This window comes from Erinaceus europaeus, chromosome 1 (genome assembly GCF_950295315.1).
Source record: "Erinaceus europaeus chromosome 1, mEriEur2.1, whole genome shotgun sequence".
NCBI lineage: Eukaryota > Metazoa > Chordata > Mammalia > Eulipotyphla > Erinaceidae > Erinaceus > Erinaceus europaeus.
This window is the reverse complement of record NC_080162.1, coordinates 168700578-168722929: the sequence shown is the minus strand read 5'-3', so window position 1 is coordinate 168722929 and position 22352 is coordinate 168700578. Positions and strand designations below refer to the sequence as shown.

Below are 22352 nucleotides of genomic sequence, written 5' to 3'. Positions count from 1 at the left end.
TATTTCCACTAAATACTTGATGATATATGTTCTGTGTATATAGAACATCTCCAGATACTGTTAAAAAGAAAAAGTTAGATTCAGTGGGTACCAACTAGGTATTCTAGAATCTTGGATTAACATTGAATAGCTTGAAATTTTTAGATCTGTAAGTAGTAAGAGGGAATGTAAACTGGTCCAACTGTTGTCTCAGAAAACTAGAAATAGACCTACCATATGACAGCAATTTCTTTCTTAGGTATTTATACAGAGGAAACAAAAAACTTGTCAGAAGAGACCTATGTATACCTAGGTTCATAGCAGTACAATTTATAATCACCAAAACTTGGAATCAGCCCAGATGTTCAATGACAGGTGAGTGACTAAAATAAATTGTGGCATATATGCATGATAAAATAGTCCTTGGATGTCCAAATGATGATGCCATCTCCTTTGTGTCATCTTGGATAAAACCAGAAGATTTTATTGATATTGTGTTATGTGAGATAAACCAAAAAGAGGACAAATACTGAATAATTTCACTTATAAGTGGGACCTAATAAATAAAGACAAGGAAAGAGAACACAAGTGTAGTGTGATATGGTACATAGTGTAGTGGGTATGGTACATAGCATCAAAGCAAGGAACTCTGGGGAATGAGGGCAGAGGGAAGGATGGAAGAGAACTTTGGGGGTCTGGTGCATTATGATATTATATTCATGTACAATGACTGCATTAACCTCTTCAAATAAATAAATAATTTAAATCTCAAAAAAGAGAGAAAGGGAGAAAGAAAGAAACCCCCATATACCTCTAGACAACTAATTTATGGCAAGAGGACTCAGAGCATTCAGTGGAGGAGGCAGAGTCTTTTCAGTAAATGGTACTTGGAAAATTGGATTTAAATATGCAAGACAACAAAAAAAGACCACAGCTTATCATCTTGCACAGAAGTCAACTCCAAAAGGGTCAGCCACTTGGATGTCAGAACAGAAACCATAAAATACATGGAAAAAAAAAACATTGGCAGAACACTCTTTGAGATTTGTTTCTAAACCATCTTTGCAAACTCAAGTCCAGTAGCTAGGAAGACAAAAGTAAAAATAGACTAGCTGGAGCACATCAAATTGATAAGCTTGTGTACAACAAAAGAAACCATTACCAAAACAAAGAACACTTCACTGAATTCAAGAATAAAAGCAAACAGTTTTAAAAATGGGGAGAGGACATAGACTCTTCACCAACAAAGATATCCAAATGGTCAACAGAGAGATGAAAAAAATGCTTTAAGTCACTGGTTATCAGAGAAATGCAAATAGAAACAACAATGAGATACCATTTTACACCTTAGAAAGGACAGAAATAACAAATGCTACTAGTTTAACCCCTTTGGAAAACTGCCTGGAGATTTCTCAGAACATTAAAGCAGACCTATTAGGAGTTTATCTAAAGAAAACAAAAACACCTATCTGATGTACATGCATGTTCATAGCAGCACAATATTTAATAGCCCAGACTTGAAAACAACGCAGATGCCCAATGACAGATGAGGGGCTAAGAATTCTGTAGTTCATATATATAATGAAATACTACTCAGCTGTAAGAAAGGATGGAACTTGAAGGAGTCATGTTACATGAGATGAGCCAGGAGAATGACAAATATCAAATGATATCACTTATAGGAAGAATTTAAATAAGAAAAGGAAAGCACAGGGTAAAATCTGGATCAGGTGTAGCCTGTTGCAGCAAAGCCAAGCACTCTGCATGGGCAGGAGGAGGTAGGAGAGAATTGAGAGAGTTTCAGACAAGGTACATTATGGTGGAGGAGGATTCAGGTTGATGGTGAGAGTGGTGGGCAGACACTTATGATAAGTACATAAGAAATGACAACTGTCCTATAAATTATTTCTCCTTTATTTGTATTTTTTTTCAATTTATAAAAAGAAAAAAGTCACATAAAAGGAGAAAAAAATCAAATTGTTGTTAAAGTTAGTATTAAACACAAATTTGTATTACTGGACAACTGGGAAAAGAAGTTATGGGAATATGTGTTCAAGGTACTACGCAGCTATTAAGAACAATGAAACCACCTTCTCTGACCCATCTTGGATGGAGCTAGAAGGAATTATGTTAAGTGAGCTAAGTCAGAAAGATAAAGATGAGTATGGGATGATCCCACTCATCAACAGAAGTTGAGAAAGAAGAACAGAAAGGGAAACTAAAAGCAAGATTTGACTAAATCTAGAGTAGGGTACCAAAGTAAAAACCCTGTGGTGATGGGGAGGGGACACAGTCTTTAAAAATAAAAATATAATAAAAAATAAATTAAAAATATGTATTCAAGGGATTACTAATCTCCAATTAAAAGAGATAGTATTGTATTATTTGGGACAAAATGGATGGAACTGGAAGTGTTTACGTTCAGTGAAATAAGCAAAGAGATGAAAGGCAGCTACCAGATGGTTTCACTCATATGTGAAGAACAGACAGTTAATGCATATAGATTTGCAAAAAGAAAGTAGCCAAATGATCTCTTATACTTTGTGAGAACTATGGTGGTTGGGGATAGTGGTACAGAACTTTGGTTGTGGATGTGGTGTGAAGCCTTACACTTGTAATCTTATAATTTTGTAAACCATTAATTAAATCACTAATAGCAACACTAATAAATAGATAAAAAATTACCAATTTTTAAAACCAATATCTTTTGAAGTGCACAGTATTATTATTATATTTAATCTGGTAGATAAAGGAACAGAAAAACTAGTTTGTTGGTAGAATTTGAGACTATTCTGTCATGACAATACAAATATTACCACCCTGCAATTTCTTTAGCAGGCTTGATGGGATTTAATGATATTACAGTGAACTTGGTGTCAAAAAGAGTCACCTTGAAGAAGTATGGAATTAATTTTGTGCACTGCATTTTTAGTTTTCAAATTATAGCTTATAATTTCTTGCTGCATAATTTATTTTGGCCAAATGTCTTGTACATGTGAGTCTCTTTAAGTTTAGGAAATATATTAAATCTTTAAAAAAACTTAAAATATTTATTTATTTATTTATTCCCTTTTGTTGCCCTTGTTTTATTGTTATTATTGATGTTGTCATTGTTGGATAGGATAGGGAGAAATGGAGAGAGGAGGGTGCAGGTCACTCCGGGTCCCTGCCTCCCTGGCTGCAGGCGGCAGAGGGTGAAGTGGCCCCCTGGGACATACAGGGTGGCTCTGCGTGATGAGGGTGTCCTGTGTGGAGAGGAAGAAGCCATGCCAGAATTATCCAGATCTGGGAGAAGCTTCAGATGGCAGATGCAAGCAAGCAGATATACCCATGGTCCAGAAAGAAGGTTGAGGTAATCATTAACCCAAACACAATGCGCAGTTACATGTTGACTTACATTTTATCACAACTGGAAAGCCACCATACAAGGCTTGGTCATGAGCTCAACAATGCAACTTTCTCTGAGGATAAATTACAGGGACTTCAGGGCAGGGGGAAGGGAGCAATTGAGTACACAGTAATTCATGAGCTTTGCTTTAAGGGAATAGAGTGGCATGTACAGAAAGGGTGCCATGTCCGGGGAAGCCATCCATCATTAGTTCATGAGGTCAGGAGGGACCTTCCATTATCTCTATCTGAGGGAAGGGGGAGAACTTAGGGGTCTACCCGCTCAGACTCTTATGGAAATAATGGCCTGGGCTTCCCAGAGAGTGGGCCCATTTTCCATAGGAGGGGAAGACAGAGAGGGGGAGAGAAAGACAGACACTTGCAGACCTGCTTTACCGCCTGTGAAGCAATTCCCCTGTAGGTGGGGAGCTGGGGGCTCAGACTGGGATCCTTATGCTGCTCCTTGAGCTTTGCGCCACCTGCTCTTAACCCGCTGCACTACTGCCCAACTACTCAATTTTTTTTATTATCTTTATTTATTGTATATAGACAGAAATCAAGAGGTAAAGGAGAGATAGGGAGGGAGAGAGACATAGAGACACTCACAACACTGCTTCACCATTGGCAAAGCTTTCCCCCTGCAGGTGGAGCCTGGGGGCTTGAACCCAGGTCCTTGCACATTGTAACATGTACACTCAACTAGGAGCACTACCACCTGGCCCTGGAAATGTATTAAATCTAATACTACCCAGGAGTGGCAACTGGGCCACTTCCATCATAAGGACTATTATTGTTCTCTTCAAAGTTACTTTAGTGACAATGGAACAAACATGTGTAATCCTTTCTTTCAACTTGTGGATGTTAGGAAAATGACAATCGAATGTGAAACTTTGGCACTGATTTTCCCTATCTGAAGGGTTAGCCTTGAACTATTTCTCATGTATATGAAATGGCCTGTTAAGTTAATTGGAAATTTTCTGCTCAGATGCTTAAAAGTTTATTTTGGGATTCTTTCCTCAGACATATTTTAGACCCAGACATGCACAACCAAAGGTAAGATTTGTAATTTAGTTAGATGGCATTTTATTGACTTTCTAGCATTAGCTTAATTAGTCAAGTGTGTCCACCTCTAGTATTTACACCCTGGTCAGATAGCTTTGTTCAAAGAGATTCTATCTAGCTGATTTAATACATAATCTATTTATCAGGTTGTATATACACAGACATGCTAGCTCCATGTTAAAGCAACAAGGTAGAATTTGACACAATATCATAAAAACATTTAGTGTGAAATAGAAATTCTTCCTCTGTGAATCAAATATAGGAAGAAATGCCCCCCCCAATGAAAAACTCCTCCTGCTCCTTCCTTCCTTCCTTCCTTTCTTTCTTTCTTTCTTTCTCTCATCAGCTAATGGTTTTTAACAGCACTGTTGTTGATACAGGGGTACAGTTTCTTATCTCCCTGTGATATGTGTCTATAGGATATACTGACCCCCAACTTAGTTTTTTTTGTCACCATCATGTACCAGGACCATAATGATTTCTCCACCTGCTCCCCCTCCTAACCCAGAATCTTTGTTTTTCTGCAATACACTACACAGGCCCAGTTTCATTTTTTTTGCTTTCCCTTTCTATCTTTGTTTCTTTTCTTGTCATTTTTTATTGGAGTATTAATGGTTTATAGTGCAGTGGTTGACACATGGGTACAGTTTTTCATCTTCTTGTAAACATTTTTTGCAGAACAATAAAGGTTCCTTTACATCATCATAGAACAGATCCCCAGTGTTTTTTCTTCATTCCATCCCTCCCCCTATTTTCTTTGTCCTTTTCTTTTAAAGATATTTTATGAGACTATGACAACAATTGAGTTAAATATTTCTCTTTTTTTTGAGTTTGAAAAATTTATTGGTTAATTTTATTGCAGTCATTTCTCTCATCTTGACCTTAAGCTAACAGTTTATCTGAGCCAAGAAAATACTATTCAGAAGAGGTATGTTATAGTAACACAGTAAAATGGACAACAATGGAAAGGTTGCCTACATTAAAGCAAGTTAAATTCATGAATCCTGATAAAATTAAATCAAGTTAGTAAGAACTTATAACCTTGCATGCTCAGTTGAGGAGGGCCTTTCCCGAATAGAGACTGACTGGTCTTCGGTAGAGGCTATACCAGTAGCTGTGCTCCCCTGCTAGAACCTCCAGACAAGCTCTCAAGCTCTAAATGCAACGCTGTGGGAAGTTTTCAAGAAAACCATTATTATGTATTTGTCTTAATTTTTTAAAAATTATCTTTATTTATTGGCTAGAGACAGCCAGAAATTGAGAGGGAAGGGATATATATATATATCCCTTCCCTCTCGATTATATATATATAATAATTATATATAATTATAATAATATATATATTATTAGCATCGCTACATGCATACTTTAGGCCACCAAATATAGGGAGAGGGAGAGACAGACAGAGAGAGAGAGAGAGAGAGAGAGAGAGAGAGAGGAATAGAGAGATATGGGGGGGTAGACAGAGAGGGAGGGACACCAGCTTCCTCCAGAACCACAGAATATTCCAAGTGGGTTCTGGAGTTATAATAACTCTTGTCAGTGTTCATAGTGAGGCAGGAACCCTATCCAATGATATATCTCTCTGGTGAAGACCATTCTTTATTTTCATGGTAGCTTCTGAAATAGCTAAGGAACTCTAAGTGAAATATTTTTAAGCTACCTAATCTTCATAAGCAAAAAACAAGAGGTAGTGGAAGGTCTAAACTTTTCTAACATAATGGTATAGTAATTCTGATTCCTTTTTTACCCCAAGACAACTGTGCTTACTCTTTCACTCCTAGTTTATGTATTAGGGATTGTAATTAAGGATCTGTTAAATGCTTTGTGTTTGCAAGTAAAAATTATGTTAAAAATGAACATGGGTATGTATGAACAAGGGTACACTAGAAGACATTCCTGGGTATCAAGTAATTATAACTACTTCTATTTTCCTTTTGAATTAAATCTTTACTCTTTTAAATTTCACAGTTTAATGAAGGGTGATATTTATACAATTCACATGAAAATGACTTGCTATCTTCCACTGAGACAAGTAGACACTTATTCTTGAGAGGACTTATAGAAGTAATAAACTTAACTCTTTTTTAGATGTTTGCAGTGCTCTACCGGTATGCCACAATTTGCTGCTTAATTCTAACTGGGGCAAAGTTTGCAATCCAATGGATTTATAAATAGCCATCAAATTATAGGTCAGCAGAAACCATCACAAATGTTTTTTTAAAGAATACTTTAGAATTATAAGGTCAAAGAGTAATATGAAGAAACAGAAAGGTGATGTTGAAAAATTTTGATGAAAATTAAGTATGATAATAACTGCCATATACCTATTTTACTAAAAAAGAATTGTAAAAATGTAGCTTTTAAAAGCCAGTTTCTTTATGCATGTGACAACCTGTGTGCCTGGCTAGTATAATTCCAGTTTTAAGTGAGACCTGTTGTCCAAATCAGTAGAGCAGAGACAATATAGTAATGCTTATATTTTATAACCAAATAACAAAGAAAATACATTATAATGCTGGGAATATACTTAAACAGGTCTTTTAAAAATGATTTTTAATATTTATTTATTTATTTTACCTTTTGTAGCCCTTGTTTTTGCTGTTGTTGTTGTAGTTATTATTGCTGTTATTGATGACATTATTGTTAGATGGGACAGTGAGAAATGGAGAGAGGAGGGCAAGACAGAGAGGGGGAGAGGAAGACAGACACCTGCAGACCTGCTTCACCACCTGTGAAGTGACTCCCCTTCAGGCAGGTGGGGAGCCGGGGGTTCCAACCAGGATCCTTATGACAGTCCTTGCACTTTGTGCCACATGTGCTTAACGCAACTCCCTTTTTTCTTTTTCTTTTTGCATCCAGAGTTATTACTGGTGCTTGGTGCCAGCACTAGGACTCTACTGCTCCTGGAGGCTATTTTTCCGCTTTTGTTGTCCTTGTTGTTGTTGGATATGACAGAAAGAATTTGAGAGAGGAGGGGAGACAGAGAGGGGAAGAGAAAGATAGACACTTGAAGACCTGCTTGGCGGCATAGGGTGGTGGGGTGGGGTGGGGTACTTCGAGGTAATTAGAGAACTGAAAGCTGAAATAGCTGAACTAAAAGGTCAATTAGCAGAATAAGCTAATACTATAACTGAATTGAAGACTGAAGCTGAGGGAAGGGAAAGCACTCTAACAGAAGTAGAAAACAGAATTAGCCAGACAGAGAATGTGCTAGAGAAAACAAAGAAAGAGGTAAAAGAGTTCCTAAAGAGATTGAGAGATACTGAAAACAACAACAGAGACATATGGGATGCTCTCAAAAGAAGTAACATTCGAATAATTGGCCTGCCAGAGGAAGTAAGAGAAGAAGGGGAAGTAAACATACTAGAGGAAATTATAGAAGAAAACTTCCCAGACCTAAACAACAGCAAGGACATTAAGATTCAAAAGGTTCAGAGAGTCCCAAACAGAACCAACCCAGACCTGAAGACACCAAGACACATCATAGTTACAATGAAAAGAAGCGAGGATAAAGAAAGGATCCTAAAGGCTGCAAGTGAAAAACAAAAAGTCACATACAGGGGAAAACCCATAAGACTATTTGACTTCTACACTCAAACTCTTGCTGCTTGCAAGAATCCCATCTGACCCAACAAGACAAACACAAGTTTAAAGTAAAGGAATGGAAAACTATTCTACAAGCCAGTGGACCACAAAAAAATGTCAGGAATAGCCATTCTCATCTCTGACACAATAGACTTTAAAATAAATAAAGTAATAAAAGATAGTCAAGGCCATTACATAATGATTAGAGGATCAATCAACCAAGAAGATTTAACAAGTATTAACATGTATGTATCCAATGAGGGCCCATCTAAATACATAAAACATCTACTGAAAGAACTACGAAAATACATGAATGGTAATACAGTAATAGTGGGAGATTTTAACACTGCACTCACACTTGACACATCAGTGAAGCAGAGAATCAACAAAGAAACAAGAGAATTACATGAAGAGACAGACAGACTAGACCTTCTGGACATTTTCAGCATTCTTCACCCCCCAAAACACATTCTTTTCAAATCCACACAGCACATACTCAAGGATAGACCACATGTTAGGCCATAAAGGCAGTATCAACAAATTCAGGAGCATTGAAATCATACCAAGTATCTTCTCAGATCACAGTGGAGTAAAGCTAACTTTTAACAACAAACAGAAAATTACTAAAAGTCACAGAATTTGGAAACTCAACAACATGCTACTTAAGAACCACTGGGTCAGAGAGACACTCAAGCAAGAAATTCAAATGTTCCTGAAAACAAATGAAAATGAAGATACAAGCTGCCAAAATAGTTGGGACACAGCTAAAGCAGTATTGAGAGGGAAACTCATAGCCATACAAGCACACATTAGAGAACAAGGAAAAACTCAAATAAACGACCTTACTACACGTCTTAAGGACTTAGAGGAAGAGGAACCAAGGAACCCTAAAGCAACCAGAAGGACAGAAATCACTAAAATTAGAGCAGAAATAAACAACATTGAAAATAAGAGAACCATACAAAAGATCAATGAACCCAAATGTTGGTTCTTTAAAATTAAACAATATTGGGAGTCAGGCAGTAGCACAGCGGGTTAAGTACACATGGCACAAAGTAGCAAGGACTGGCTTAAGGATCCTGGTTTGAGCCCCCGGCTCCCCATCTGCAGGGGAGTCACTTCACAAGCAGAGAAGCAGGTCTGCAGGTGTCTGTCTTTCTCTCCCTTTCTCTGTCTTCCTCACCTCTATCCATTTCTCTCTGTCCTATCCAACAACAACATCAATAATAATAATGACAACAATAAAACAAGAAGGGAAAAAAGGAAATAAATATAAAATATTTAAACAATATTGACAAACCCCTAGCCAGACTCACTAAAAAAAGGGAGAAGACCCAAGTAAATAGAATTGTAAATGATAGAGGATATATCACAACTGACACCACAGAAATCCAGAAAATCATGCAAAACTTCTATGAAGAACTATATGCTACCAAGCTTGATAATCTGGAAGAAAAGGAAAAATTCCTAGAAACATATACCCTTCCAATACTGAACCAAGAAGAACTATAAAACCTAAAACCTAAAATCCTAACTTCTTTGGGTAGATGACCTCACCAATGTGTCCTGGACCCTCGCGTCTCCAGACCTCTGGTCCACTACGGAGAGATAGAAACAGGTTGAGGGTATGGATCGACTTGTCAACGCCCATGCTCAGTGGAGAAGCATCTACAGAAGCCAGAACTCCTACCTTCCTCTCCCCAGAAACAACCCTGATCCATATTCCAGCAGGGGAGAAGTGGTAGGATGAAGATAAAAAGGCACTGAACTCCAGCTGCATTAGCATCCAGAGAGAGAGAAGGAAAAAGGAGAGGGACATATGGAAGTAGTTATCATGTCATGTTGGAGGGGAAGAAAGGATTAAATCAGAAAAAGAAGGGGTAACTATGTATAAATGTGGACAGATAGCTGTAGAGAAGATGGTTGGCCCATGTCTAAAACTTTAAGGGAACTGTGGTGGACTGCAGTGGGGAGACTGAAGATTCAGAACTCTGGTGGTGGAAATGGTGTAGATTCAAACCCCTGTCAACCTGTAATTCTGTAATACAAAAATACATAAATAAATAAATAAATAAATAAATAAATTTTTGTTTTTTAAAAAAGAGGAGGGAGAGAGAGAGACACCTGCTTCACCCCTTGTGAAGTATCCCTGCTGCAGGTGGAGAGTGAGGGCTGAAACATGGATCCTTGTGCTTGGTAATAAATATGTGCACTTAACAAGGTGTTTCACTACCTGGCTCCCTGAAAAAATTTTCCACATAAATCAATGGTAATTCCATTTCCAGTTGGTCATTCCTCTCTTTTTTCCTTCTAGACTTTAAAAACATATCATTTAAAGAAAAAAGATTTAATAGATAAATTTAGTTGAGTTGACAACGTGCTAGGCAATGGAAATAACATATTCCCTGGGTAAGCTGCAGAGTGGTAGTCAGACAAGAGAAAGAGTTCTACTTTTTTCTAGAAGCTAATTCTGATGCAATCCTATATTATTTCGCTAACTTGATAAAGAGAGTCATCCATCTCAGGCAACTATTAATATAAGATCGAATGCTCACTTTTAGGTGATAGTCAATATGGTTATTGTTTTACTCAATTCATTAGTTACTTATATTAAAGAGTGTTTTACTTAATAAATTAGTTACATTTAAGAAAATATACACTTAAGTAATTTCAGATTTTAAAGATAATTCCTTATAGATTTGCTAGTAAATATTTCAGGGGTCGATTTCTCCCTCTTTCTTCCTATGTCTCATTTTTATTCTCTATGTGAAAGTATGTGTGCATGTTACCAGTTTGTGAGACTTCCAACTTTTAAGTCAGCTTTGTGAAAAGTTTTAAGAAATGTTATAATCCCCCATGCAGCCCCTACTCTAGGAACTGTGTAATTTTATGAGGTATGTTGGCTCTCTTTGCTCTTTTACATAATTGCTTTCCTTCCTGAGACCTCTCTGAGCTATGCTTCAAAGTAATGCTGGGGACCTGCTCTTTTCCATTAAGAACATTGCCTTGCAATATACTCAATGTCATTTCACTGGAGCAAAAAGTTAGAGAAATCTGCTTAAAGCCAGACCCCTATATCTACCCAAAAGAAATTTCACTACTAAACAATTTAGCTGTCATTATTGAGTTCTGGCTCTGCTGCACATTTAAAAAATTACCTTCCATTTTTTTATTCCAAGGATATGTGCATATCTAATTGTCAAGTTAAATTTATGATGCTTGTAACTTTCTAAGTGTTTAATTGAGTTAGTGGTGATAGCTGACTCATAAACTCATAAAATCCTTCAGAGTTAAACCAATTAGCCACTGCACCTGCCCTCCAAATAATTAACATTGTTGATTACTAACAAGTAGCATTGGAGTTATTAAAGGTTACCTTACCATTCATTGTCTAAAGCAGAAGCTTTCATACTTTTGAGCTTGATCTAAATAAAGGAAAACTTTTCCCAGGTCAACCCAAGGTGGATGGACAGACAAGCACATGTGCATGCCTCAACTATGTGTAACGGGCCCTGACATTTTCTGTTCTATTTTCTCCTACTCATTTCACTTAAAACAAACAAACAACTTACCTACTACATAGTTCTTACTCTCTATTAATGGATTCTGACATATTTTCAAAAACTTAATCTTAAAGAAACATCTGGGGGTCGGGCGGTGGCGCAGTGGGTTAAGCGCATGTGACGCAGAGTGCAAGGACCGGCGTAAGGATCCCGGTTCGAGCTCCTGGCTCCCCACCTGCAGGGGACTCTCTTCGCAGGCGGTGAAGCAGGTCTGCAGGTGTCTGTCTTTCTCTTCCCGTCTTCCCCTCCTCTCTCTATTTCTCTCTGTCCTATCCAACAACGAACAACATCAACAATGGCAATAGTGGTGACCACAATGAGGCTACAGCAACAAGGGCAGCAGAAGGGGGAAAAGATGGCCTCCAGGAGCGGTGGATTCATGGTGCAGGCATGGAGCCCAGCAATAACCCTGGAGGGAAAAAAAAAAGGTGCAGCACTGAAGTAGAAAGTTAAAAGAATTATTTAAAAAATTAAAACTTACTGGTTTCCTTCACCATTATATACCCAGCCAGTAGTGCCAATTCCTTCATAGTCTGAAGCCCAGTAATAAATACAGGCATTAATGTGTAGAGTAAACAGCAAATATCCAGTTGTTCGAATGACTCTGTCAAGGAGAATAAATGCAAAGTAAGACTCATGTTGTTTCTAGAATACAGCCTATTTTAACACTTTTCTTTTCCTTAAGGCTTCTACTGAGCCTCCTTACTTTACATTTGTGAATTGTTAACTTTCATTAGTACAGTATAAAGTGATGGTGTCACCACAGGTTTTCTGACCACAGTGTCTTGACTGGGACTGACAGCGTGTAAAAAAAATCTTCCTCTCTTTTCACAGATGGTGTGAGTCAACTTTCTGAAAGACACGTCTCAAGGGTCACCTCTCTGCTTTGAGTACAATAAAATTTGCCATCCTGATTTAACAGGATATCTCTGAAAACCTCATGGGACTTTATGGTACGATTAACTGTGACTAGAGGTCTCTGTACAGGTGAAGATCAGAACAGCAACTGAATGAAATTCAGAGTGGAATGAATTGTCATGAGGGTAGTGTCATCAACTTGAGAGAGAACACATCTATCTGAACTTGTTAAGACTGAAGCAGGTAATTAGTCTTTTTTTTTTTTTTAAGTCCTGTGTTCTTCTAAAATTTAATATGATTTTCTCATTTTTATCTCACTTTGAACTATTCAAATCAGTTTTAGAATATAGCCTTAGATTTTTTTTGTAGTCCCCAATCAGAAATTATCTCTTTATTTGAGCAAGGAGATCACATTCTTCCCACATGCTGTCTAAAATGTTATACTTTTATACCATTACTTTCCCTCCCACTCTTTAAATATACTGAGTTATACTTTACCTGTAAATATATGCCTTTTTCATTATCGACTCTAGGTGATGATTAAACTCAAAAAATGAATTGTACTATGCAAGAAAGAAGCAGAGAAACCCAAAAGTATGTTAGTCTTAGTTACATCTACTTAAATAGAACAATATAAAATGATATTTTGTTTCTGAACATAATTTTATTAGTTTGTCTTTAAAATCTAGCACATTCTAAGGCTATTTTCTTTTCTTTTAATTAATTAATTTGTTTAGTTTTACTGGGAGGCTAGTGGCTTGTAGTACAGTTGTTGGCACATGGGTACAATTTTTCATCTCATCATAATAGGTGTCTACAAAACACTCTCAGCCCCAACCTAGGTCTTTTTCCATTATCCTGTGCTAGGACCTCAAAGACTGCCTCCCTTTACCTATCCTCCTTCCCCAGAATCCCTGCTTTGGTGCAAAACATCAAACCATTCCAAGTTTTACTTTGTGTTTCTTCTCTCTGTATTATTTCTTAAGTTCTGCCTGGGAGTGAGTGAGATCATCCCATGCTTTCTGGCTTAACTCACTTAATATGATTCCTTCAAGCTCCATTCAAGATGGGGTGAAGGGTAGCACAGCCAGTTAAGCTTAGGTGGTGTAAAGTGCAAGGATTGGCCTAAGGTTCTCGGTTCGAGCCACTGGCTCCCTACCTGCAGGGGAGTTGCTTCACAATCGGTAAAGCAAGTCTCTCTTCTTTCTCTCCCCCTCTCTGTCTTCCTCTCCTCTCTTTATTTCTCTCTGTCCTATCCAACAACGACATCAATAACCACAATAATAACTACAATAATAAAACAACAAGGGCAACAAAAGGGAATAAATAAATAATTAAAAAATATGGGGTGAAGAAGGTGACTTCATCATTTTTAATAGCTGAGTAGTAAGTATTCCATTGTGTATATATACTTTATGGTAGTACAGTTTAACATAATAACAAACTTCCTTGCTTTATTGTATTTCTACTCTCTAGATTATTTTATTTGCAATGCTTATTGAGAATCAAATGTAAAACATTTGTTTTATTTTTCTATTTAAGGCATGTAGTAGAATTCTATTTTATAATAATTAAGGATCATACTCGTCTACAAACACAACAGGAAAATAATATGACACATTGAAATTGTAAAGTGTTAGGTCTTTTGCTCCATACTAGCATTAATTTCCAGCAAGTTGAATTAAATATGTACTTATTTCTTTTCAAATTTTTTGATAAAGACCGAGTGGTAGAGGGTGAAAGAGAGAGTGAAAGAAACCACAGCACCAAAACTTCCTTCAATGCAGTGTGGGCCAGACACAAACCTGCATCACACATGACAATGCAGCACATAATCCATGAGACCTATTTTGACGGCCAAATATGTACTTATTTCAACAAAACTGAAAGCCAGTGACAGAAGTTTTAAATTTGATCCATGGTACCACAAAAAATGGAGCAGCAGTTCTGTGGTCTCTCTCTTTCTCTCACCTCAGGAAGTTTCAATGCTGTTTTTTGCTCCCCTCTTAATCTGATTTTTTTTTAAAGATAAAATGTCTACTCAGAAGCAGTGAAACCATGCATTCATGAGACCCCCAATGTCACAAAATAAGCACATAAATCAAAGAAATAATTAAAAATAAGTATAGAAAAGAACTAGAAGCATGACTAAGTAGTAACCCAAATAACTTAATAAAAGAAGAAAAAAAAAAAGCAATAACCTACATAAATGTGACCCTGGATTCAATCTCCAGTTAAAAATAAAAAAAAGTCCAGAAGGTATTAGCCTTGGCTAGGTTCTTTACATCATTCAAAAATACAGTAAATTGTTTTGTCATTGCTGTGACCAAGGTTCAAGTCCTGCCCCTCTCCACTGCAGTGAGAGAAGCTTCTTTGCTGTGGTATCTTTTTATCTATCTCTATCTCTTTCTTTCTAAAAATAAAAAGATCTGCCAGGCCGAGGAGGACCCAGAAGGGGGTTAGATTGTTATGTGGAAAAATGAGAAATGTTACCCATGTACAAACTACTGTATTTTACTGTTGACTGTAATCCATTAATCTCCCCAATAGAGAAAAAAAGAGTCTGCCTGAACTAGTGAAGCCCCAGTGATGACCAAAAACCAAACCAAATACATTGAGTTCATATGCGGTTAATCAAAAATGAACTTGCTCTTTGACTCAAGGTTTGTTGGTTTGTTTTTATAAACATCTATTTTTTTTTCTTTATTTCCTCCAGGGTTATCGTTGGGGCTCTGTGCCTGCACCACCAACCCACTGCTCCTGTGGCCATTTTATTTTTACTTTTTAAATAGGACGGAGAGAAATCGAAAGGGGAAGGGAAGACAGGGAGAGAGAAAGACACCTGCAGACCTACTTCATCCTCTGTGAGGTGGCCTCCTACAGGTGGGGAGTGGGGACTCAAACTGGGGTCCTTGTGTGGGACCTTGTGCTTTGAACTGTGTGTGCTTAAGTGCCCACCTCCCCTTACCACTTCTCCTGTCTCAACTCTTAATCCATAATGGACTATCTCCAATTTCCTCTTTATTGCTGTAGACACTGTAACAAAGGAGTGAGAGCATGAAATTCAGAGCCAAATACCAATGTTGTCCTGAAAATTCACTAGTTGTGACCTTGGAATTTTTTTTTTAATGTAATATTTCTGTTCTTTGGATTTCTCATCTGCAAAATAAGGACAATAGAAAAACATTCGCCGGGGGCGGGGGTATAGCTCAGGGACAGAGCATCTGACTGCAGAAAAATATTCCTCCAAAATGAGTTGCCTGTGTATATGGTTTAATATATTTACCTTTCAAAAGATGTGCTTACTGAAGAGGAAGGGAAAGGGGGGGAGAGAGAGAGAGAGAGAGAGGGAGCGAGTATCACTCAGGCATGTATGGCACCAGCAATTCAATTCAGGACCTCACACATGCAAGCCCATCACTCTTTCATTGTGCCATCTCCTGACACTGAGCTAATACATTTAATTGTTAAAGACCAAGAGATTGTCGTAGAGCATAGGACGTGCCTACCTGAAACCCCAGAGATTCTAGCTTCAATTTCAGCACCACCATATGGTCATATGCCAGAGTTGAGCTGTGGTCATTGTTTCTCTCTCTTCAAACATTTTTTTAAATTACCTTTATTTATTATTGGATAGAGACAGCCGGAAACTGAGAGGGGAAAGAGAGACAGAGAGGGAGAGGGACAGAGAGACATCTGCAAACCTGCTTCATCACTTGGAAAGTTTTCCTCCTGCAGGTGGGAACTATCAGCTCAAACCCAGATCCTTGCTCATTGTAACATGTGAGCTCAACCAGATGTGATACTACCCTCCCACCTCTCTCATTCTCTCTCTGGAAAGAAAATCAATATTAACTTTAGAATTTTATTTATTTATTTATTTTGCTTCCATGGTTATCTCTGGGGCTTGGTGCCTGCACTACGAATCCACTGCTCCTGGTAGCATGTTTTTTTTTTTTTCTTCCCATTGTTGTTGTTGCTGTTATTGTTGTTGATGGATAGGACAGAGAGAAATTGAGAGAAGAGGGGAAGACAGAGAGGGGGGGAGAGACAGACACCTGCAGACCTGCTTCACTGCTTGTGAAGTGACTCCCTTGCAGGTAGTGGAGCTGGGAGCTCGTACCGGGCACTGGAAACGGGATCCTTACACCGGTTCTTGAGTTTCGCACTCTATGAGCTTAACCCGGTGCGCTACCCCCCTCTCCGTGCCCTCAAATCTTCTATATTTATAAAAGTCTACTGACATTTATCCAGAAGATATGAAAACAGTAATTCAGAGGGACAAATGCACCTCTCTATATAGCTACATCATTCACAGTAGCCAAAATATGGAAGCAACCTAAGTGCTCATAAACATGACTGGAGAAAGAAATTATGGGACAGGTGCTCAATGTACAGACACTCAGCAGTTGAACTTGAAAAAATAGTCAATTCATCTGTAAGAACTTGAAAATGTTGTGGTTATTGCTGGGGGCAGGTTTAGGGCATGGAACTTTGGTGATGGGTGTGGAGTGCAACTTTGCTCCTATTATCTTGTAAATTACTGTTAAAGCACTCATGAAAAAATAAATAAGCCTACTGAATATAGAGGATGATTATAGATATGGGATGTGATATGTTTTGGGATACCTTAAAGATATAGAGATAGGCTGACAAGTTGGCATTTTATAACTTTCAATGTAATACCAGAAAAATTTCTAAATCCATAGAAACTCGAGTTTACCTGATAGTTATTTATCTCTGAGTAGGGAATCCCTTTAAGCTTCCTATAAATTTGTGAGATTAAAATTCACCAACTGTTTGGATTGTTAAATCCTGCTTCCGTCTAGAATCATAGTCCATCACCAAACCAGAGGTCTCTACCATTGTCTTGGATGTCTAACAATATTGGCTAAAGTTCCTTCAGATTTGGTAAAGTCGAGGATGAAAAGTCTTTTTTGCCTGAGATTTATTTGTCAAACTGACTAAAGACAGGTGAGTCAGAAAAATAAGTAAAAAGAAAAGATAGAATCTACTGATACTATACTCACTAGTAATGTGGCTTGGCAAATTTTTATTTTCACCCTAGTAATGTTCATTTCCCTCATCTCTAACCTGAAGTTGTTGGGAGGAATGAATGAGACAATGTGTAGCTTATAGCCCTAAGTGTGTGCACACAGTAGTTGTTGCAATACTTGTTACATCTACCATCATCAGGATCTACCCATGTTCTAATCTAAGAAATCTTTGGTTTTCTTTTAAGAAGGTTGTCTTTGGGGGCTGGGGGTTAGTGCACGTATTACTAAGTGCAAGGACCCATATTACCAGGTTCAAGCCCCACTTCCCACCTGCAGGAAGTCTACTTCATCAGCAGTGAAGCAGGCTTGCAGGTGTCTCTCTTGCGCTCCCTCGATCTTCCTGTCCTCTCTTAATTTCTCTCTGCCCTTAATATCTAATAGAAAAAAAAAAAAGAAAAATGACCACCCATCAGCCTCAGTGGATTCATAGTACCAGCACTAATCCCCAACAATAACCCTGGAGGCAAAAAAATAAAAGGATGGAAATACAAGCTATTATTGCGTTTGCTAAAGATTTACATGAAATTTCACATCCTGACTCTCCAGATTTTTTTAGGAACTCAGTGAAACTGTGAGTTATAAAATATTTATGTCTTGCAATCTTTTTGAATAGGCAATATATTCACACTGCTTAAAACCAATATAAAACACTTTCAGAAGTCTTGCTCTTACTACTGCCTCTATCCATCTAATTATTTCTCCTTTTTCAGTTCTCCAGATCAAATCACCATTATTATTAAAATTTACAATTTTCCAGTATTCATGGAAATACAGAAAACTGGGATTTTTTTTAAAATGTAAGATTTTTTTAGCAGCAAATGAATCTTTTTTTTTCTTTTTTTAATATTTATTTTATTTATTCCCTTTTGTTGCCCTTGTTGTTTTATTGTTGTAGTTATTATTGTTGTTGTCGTTGTTGGATAGGACAGAGAGAAATGGAAAGAGGGAGGGGAAGACAGAGAGGAGGAGAGAAAGATAGACACCTGCAGACCTGCTTCACCGCCTGTGAAGCGACTCCCCTGCAGGTGGGGAGCCGGGGTTCCAACCGGGATCCTTATGCCGGTCCTTGTGCTTTGCTCCACCTGCGCTTAGCCCGCTGCACTACAGCCCGACTCCCAGATTTTTATTTTTATACACTGTTCTGTAAATAGTTTTTTTTTTACTTATTAATTTATCTTAGAGATCTTTCTATTTAATAAGAAGCTTCCTTTAACTTTATGTTATTATATTTTACTTTATATAGAGACAGAAAGAGAGAGAGGAAAAGAGAGACACCAAAGCACCAGTGCAGTCTTTTTTTTCTCTATTCATTTATTTATTTATCCCCTTTTGTTGCCCTTGTTTTATTGTTGTAGTTATTGTTGTTGTTGTTGTTGTTGGATAGGACAGAGAGAAATGGAGAGAGGAGGGGAAGACAGAGAGGAGGAAAGACAGACACCTGCAGACCTGCTTCACAGCCTATGAAGCGACTCCCCTGCAGGTGGGGAGTGTGTGTGTGGGGGGCTCGAACCCAGGTCCTTAAGCCGGTCCTTGAGCTTTGTGCCACCTGTGCTTAACCTGCTGCGCTACCACCCCACTCCCATCCAGTGCAGTCTTCATGTAGTGGGGACCGGGCTCAAACCTAGGTTGTAAATATGACAAAGTAGCACACTATCGAAGGGAACTATTTCACCATTCCAAAAACTTCCTTTTAGTAATTTTAAAGTTACAAAGTATTCTCATACTTAGGCATATAATAATTTACTTAACTATTTCCTTGTTGATGAGTTTTTGAGTTACATGCAAGTATGTGCAAGATTTTGTTATGCAAAGTATGCTTGCTTTTTATCACTAGAGTTTTAGGTAAGATGACTTATAGGTCAGCTAAGTGAATTATCTTTTATAGTCTATACCCCAGGTATTTAGTGGCTCTTAAAAAACAAAAGGACAATGGTGAAGAACAAAAGAACAATAGATTTATTTTTAACTATAGTTATATTTAGAAGTACAAATGCATTCCTGAGATTATAAAAATTCCCATCATTGATGTTTCATAAAAGCAACCAATTCCATTAGTAGAAGCAATGTTTTCCTTCCTTCATTTTTAAAATTTATAAGCATTGTTCCCATCAAAGTGGGAGTAGCTTAGGAAAAATTAATATTATACTCTGAGGATGCTTTATGTTATTTCAAGATTTCCATTATTATAAAATACTATTCTTTATTTATAGTTTTGTTAATAATAGTAACGCTGCAGGATTATAAGAATACAATGTATAGTTCCATACCATACACACTACCAAAGTTTTGTATCTCTACTCTCCCAAAGAAAACCACCATAGTTCTCACAAGTTTTATAAACAGTTTACTTGCTTCTGTTTTGTTTGGATTCTTTGGGCAAGTTCATGTAAACCAGATCTCTAGATTCCACTATGAAATCATCTCATGGTTGTCTTTCATCTCTTTGCATATTTCTCTAAGCATAATCACCTCCAGCTCCACCCATCCATTTTGTCCCAAAGGATACAATTTCATCTTTTTTTGATTTGCAGAACATATCCTATAATTATATCCTATAATTTACAAGAAGACTATTAAATATAATTACCTTACCTTTAATATCCTATTTGTCCTAAATATTGGGTTAAATCCAAAGAAAAGGTAGAAAACATCAAATGGAATTACTGATGCGACATCCAACTGTTGGGAGGACACATTCACAATTATGTTACATTTATGTGTTTTCAGATATGGATAGTCTTATACTAATGTATGTAAAATTTGATCAATCACCCTGTGTTATTTGTCATGTGATGCAAAATCACATTAAATTAAAGACAAAAGTACTATTTTATAGTTTATTTCCAATGTATTTAATTTCTATCTTCTTGTATCTGATAACTCTGTAGACACTAAATGTGGGATTTTTGTCTAGCTATTATATATGCATCAGAGATGGCAAGGTTGCTAATGTTAAAATATATTTTAATTGTGTTTTACACATGGAGCTTTTGGCTGAAAATCAAGTTAGAGGTTTTTGCAAGACCACACATGAAATATTGAGTTGAAATAATTAACCATGCACCAGAAATTCAAAACCTCTTGTTATTGAAAGGATGTGGCACTTTCAGTCTGAATTAACCAGATTGGCAACTGTAAACAAATTAATTACTAAAAGTATTGGATTAGAAATTGCATATCATCAAAATTAGATTTTACTCTATAGATCACTGCCAGTTCCATCCATTTATTTCTAAAGGACACATTATAATCTTGTTCAACTGTTGAGTAGTACTCCATTGAGTATATGTTTCATGATGTATTTTTTTTTATATCTAGATGTTTCAGATTAGTGATTTTTATTCTACTGTTAAAGGTCCACCACCCCCAACTATATCTAAGTATTTATTACAAGGTCACCCTCATCCCTTATATTTTAAACCTTTAATCAGGAAAAAGAAAAGACATACAACAGAGAAACATGGGCCACAAATGGTTGACTATATGAGGAATCCGATGTTCATTTTTAAGAATAATAATTTTCTTTGTATATTTCATCAAAGTAATTAAGAACATTTATGAGTCTTTCTAGCACTTTTTAATTTTACATAGAGAATTCTTTGGTGATTCAAAAAAAGTTGAAAGGGAGTATAATCACCACAGTCATCAAGAAGAACACTTTGGCACCTAAAGGAAAATTATTATCATTATTATCTATTACCAAAGTACTGCTTACCTCTGACTTATGGGTAATGCTAGGGATTAAATCTTGGGTGGTGAAATCTTTTATACTAATCATTTTTGCATAGCCATTATATTATCTTTCCTGCCTTGTATTTGTATTTTAATGAAAAATTGAGGTCACTAAAGTATTGTCCTTTGATGACTATAGGTAATTCCCAATCTCTGCCTATTTCTAAGAGCGAGGAGTAACAAAATGGCTGACAAGTACTTAGTAATTTTATCCAGGTGATAATTTGTAAATAATTGTAGATGAAAATAAGATTATATTGCTATTAGCAGGAGAGAAGTAATAATATCTACCCAGTTGCTTATACTTATTTTTTATTTTTCTTATATGAATAAGAAACAGGATTCCAAACAACTCTTTTGAAAGATTTTTTTTTTTTTTTTTGCCTCCAGCATTATTGCTGGGACTCAGTGCCTATACTATGAATCCACTGCTCCTGGAGGTCATCTTTTTATCATTGTTGTTGTTGTTGCTGTTGTTGTTGAATAGGATAGAGAGAAATTGAGAGAGAAGGAGAAGATGGGGGGGGGGAAGATATAGACACCTGCAAACCTGCTTCATCACTTGTGAAGTGATCCCTCTGCAGGTGGGGAGTCTGGGACTGGAACTAGATGGTTACTCAGGTCCTTGTGCTTAGTACTTTGTGTGCTTAACCCAGTGTGCTACCGCCCGGCACCCTTGAAAGATTTTAAAAATATTTTATTTTTCTTTAATTATCTTTTTATTTATTTATTGGATGGAGACAACCAGAAATCAAGAGGGATGGGGGTGATAGAAAGGGAGAGAGATGGGGGAGTCTGGTAGTGCAGCTGGTTAAACGCACGTGTTGCCAAGTGCAAGGACCTTTGTAAGGATCATAGTTCGAGGCTCCCCACCTGCAGAGGCGTTGCTTCACAAGTGGTGAAGCAAGTCTGCCGGTGTCTCTTTCTCTCCCCCTCTTTGTCTTCCCCTCCTCTCTCCATTTCTCTTTGTCCTGTCCAACAATGACAACATCAATAACAACAACAATAAAACAAGGGCAACAAAAGAGAATAAATAAATAAATATTTAAAAAAAAGAAAGGAAGAGAAACAGAGAGACACCTACAGCACTACTTCATCACTTGTGAAGCTTTCCCCCTGCAGGGGG

At 37.2% G+C, this 22352-nt stretch overlaps 1 protein-coding gene across 1 annotated transcript in view; it reads right to left on the bottom strand.

Annotated features, from left to right (window-relative positions):
• The window catches only part of CNGB3 (cyclic nucleotide gated channel subunit beta 3), a 194714-nt gene that overhangs the window by 70566 nt on the left and 101796 nt on the right, over positions 1-22352 (bottom strand). Inside the window, exons 11-13 of the mRNA XM_007517351.1 lie at positions 20087-20173; positions 12936-13000; positions 12061-12183 (exon numbers count right to left, since the gene is read on the bottom strand). Of these exons, the coding sequence (XP_007517413.1) occupies positions 12061-12183; positions 12936-13000; positions 20087-20173 (275 nt within the window). The remainder of the gene's footprint in view (positions 1-12060; positions 12184-12935; positions 13001-20086; positions 20174-22352) is intronic.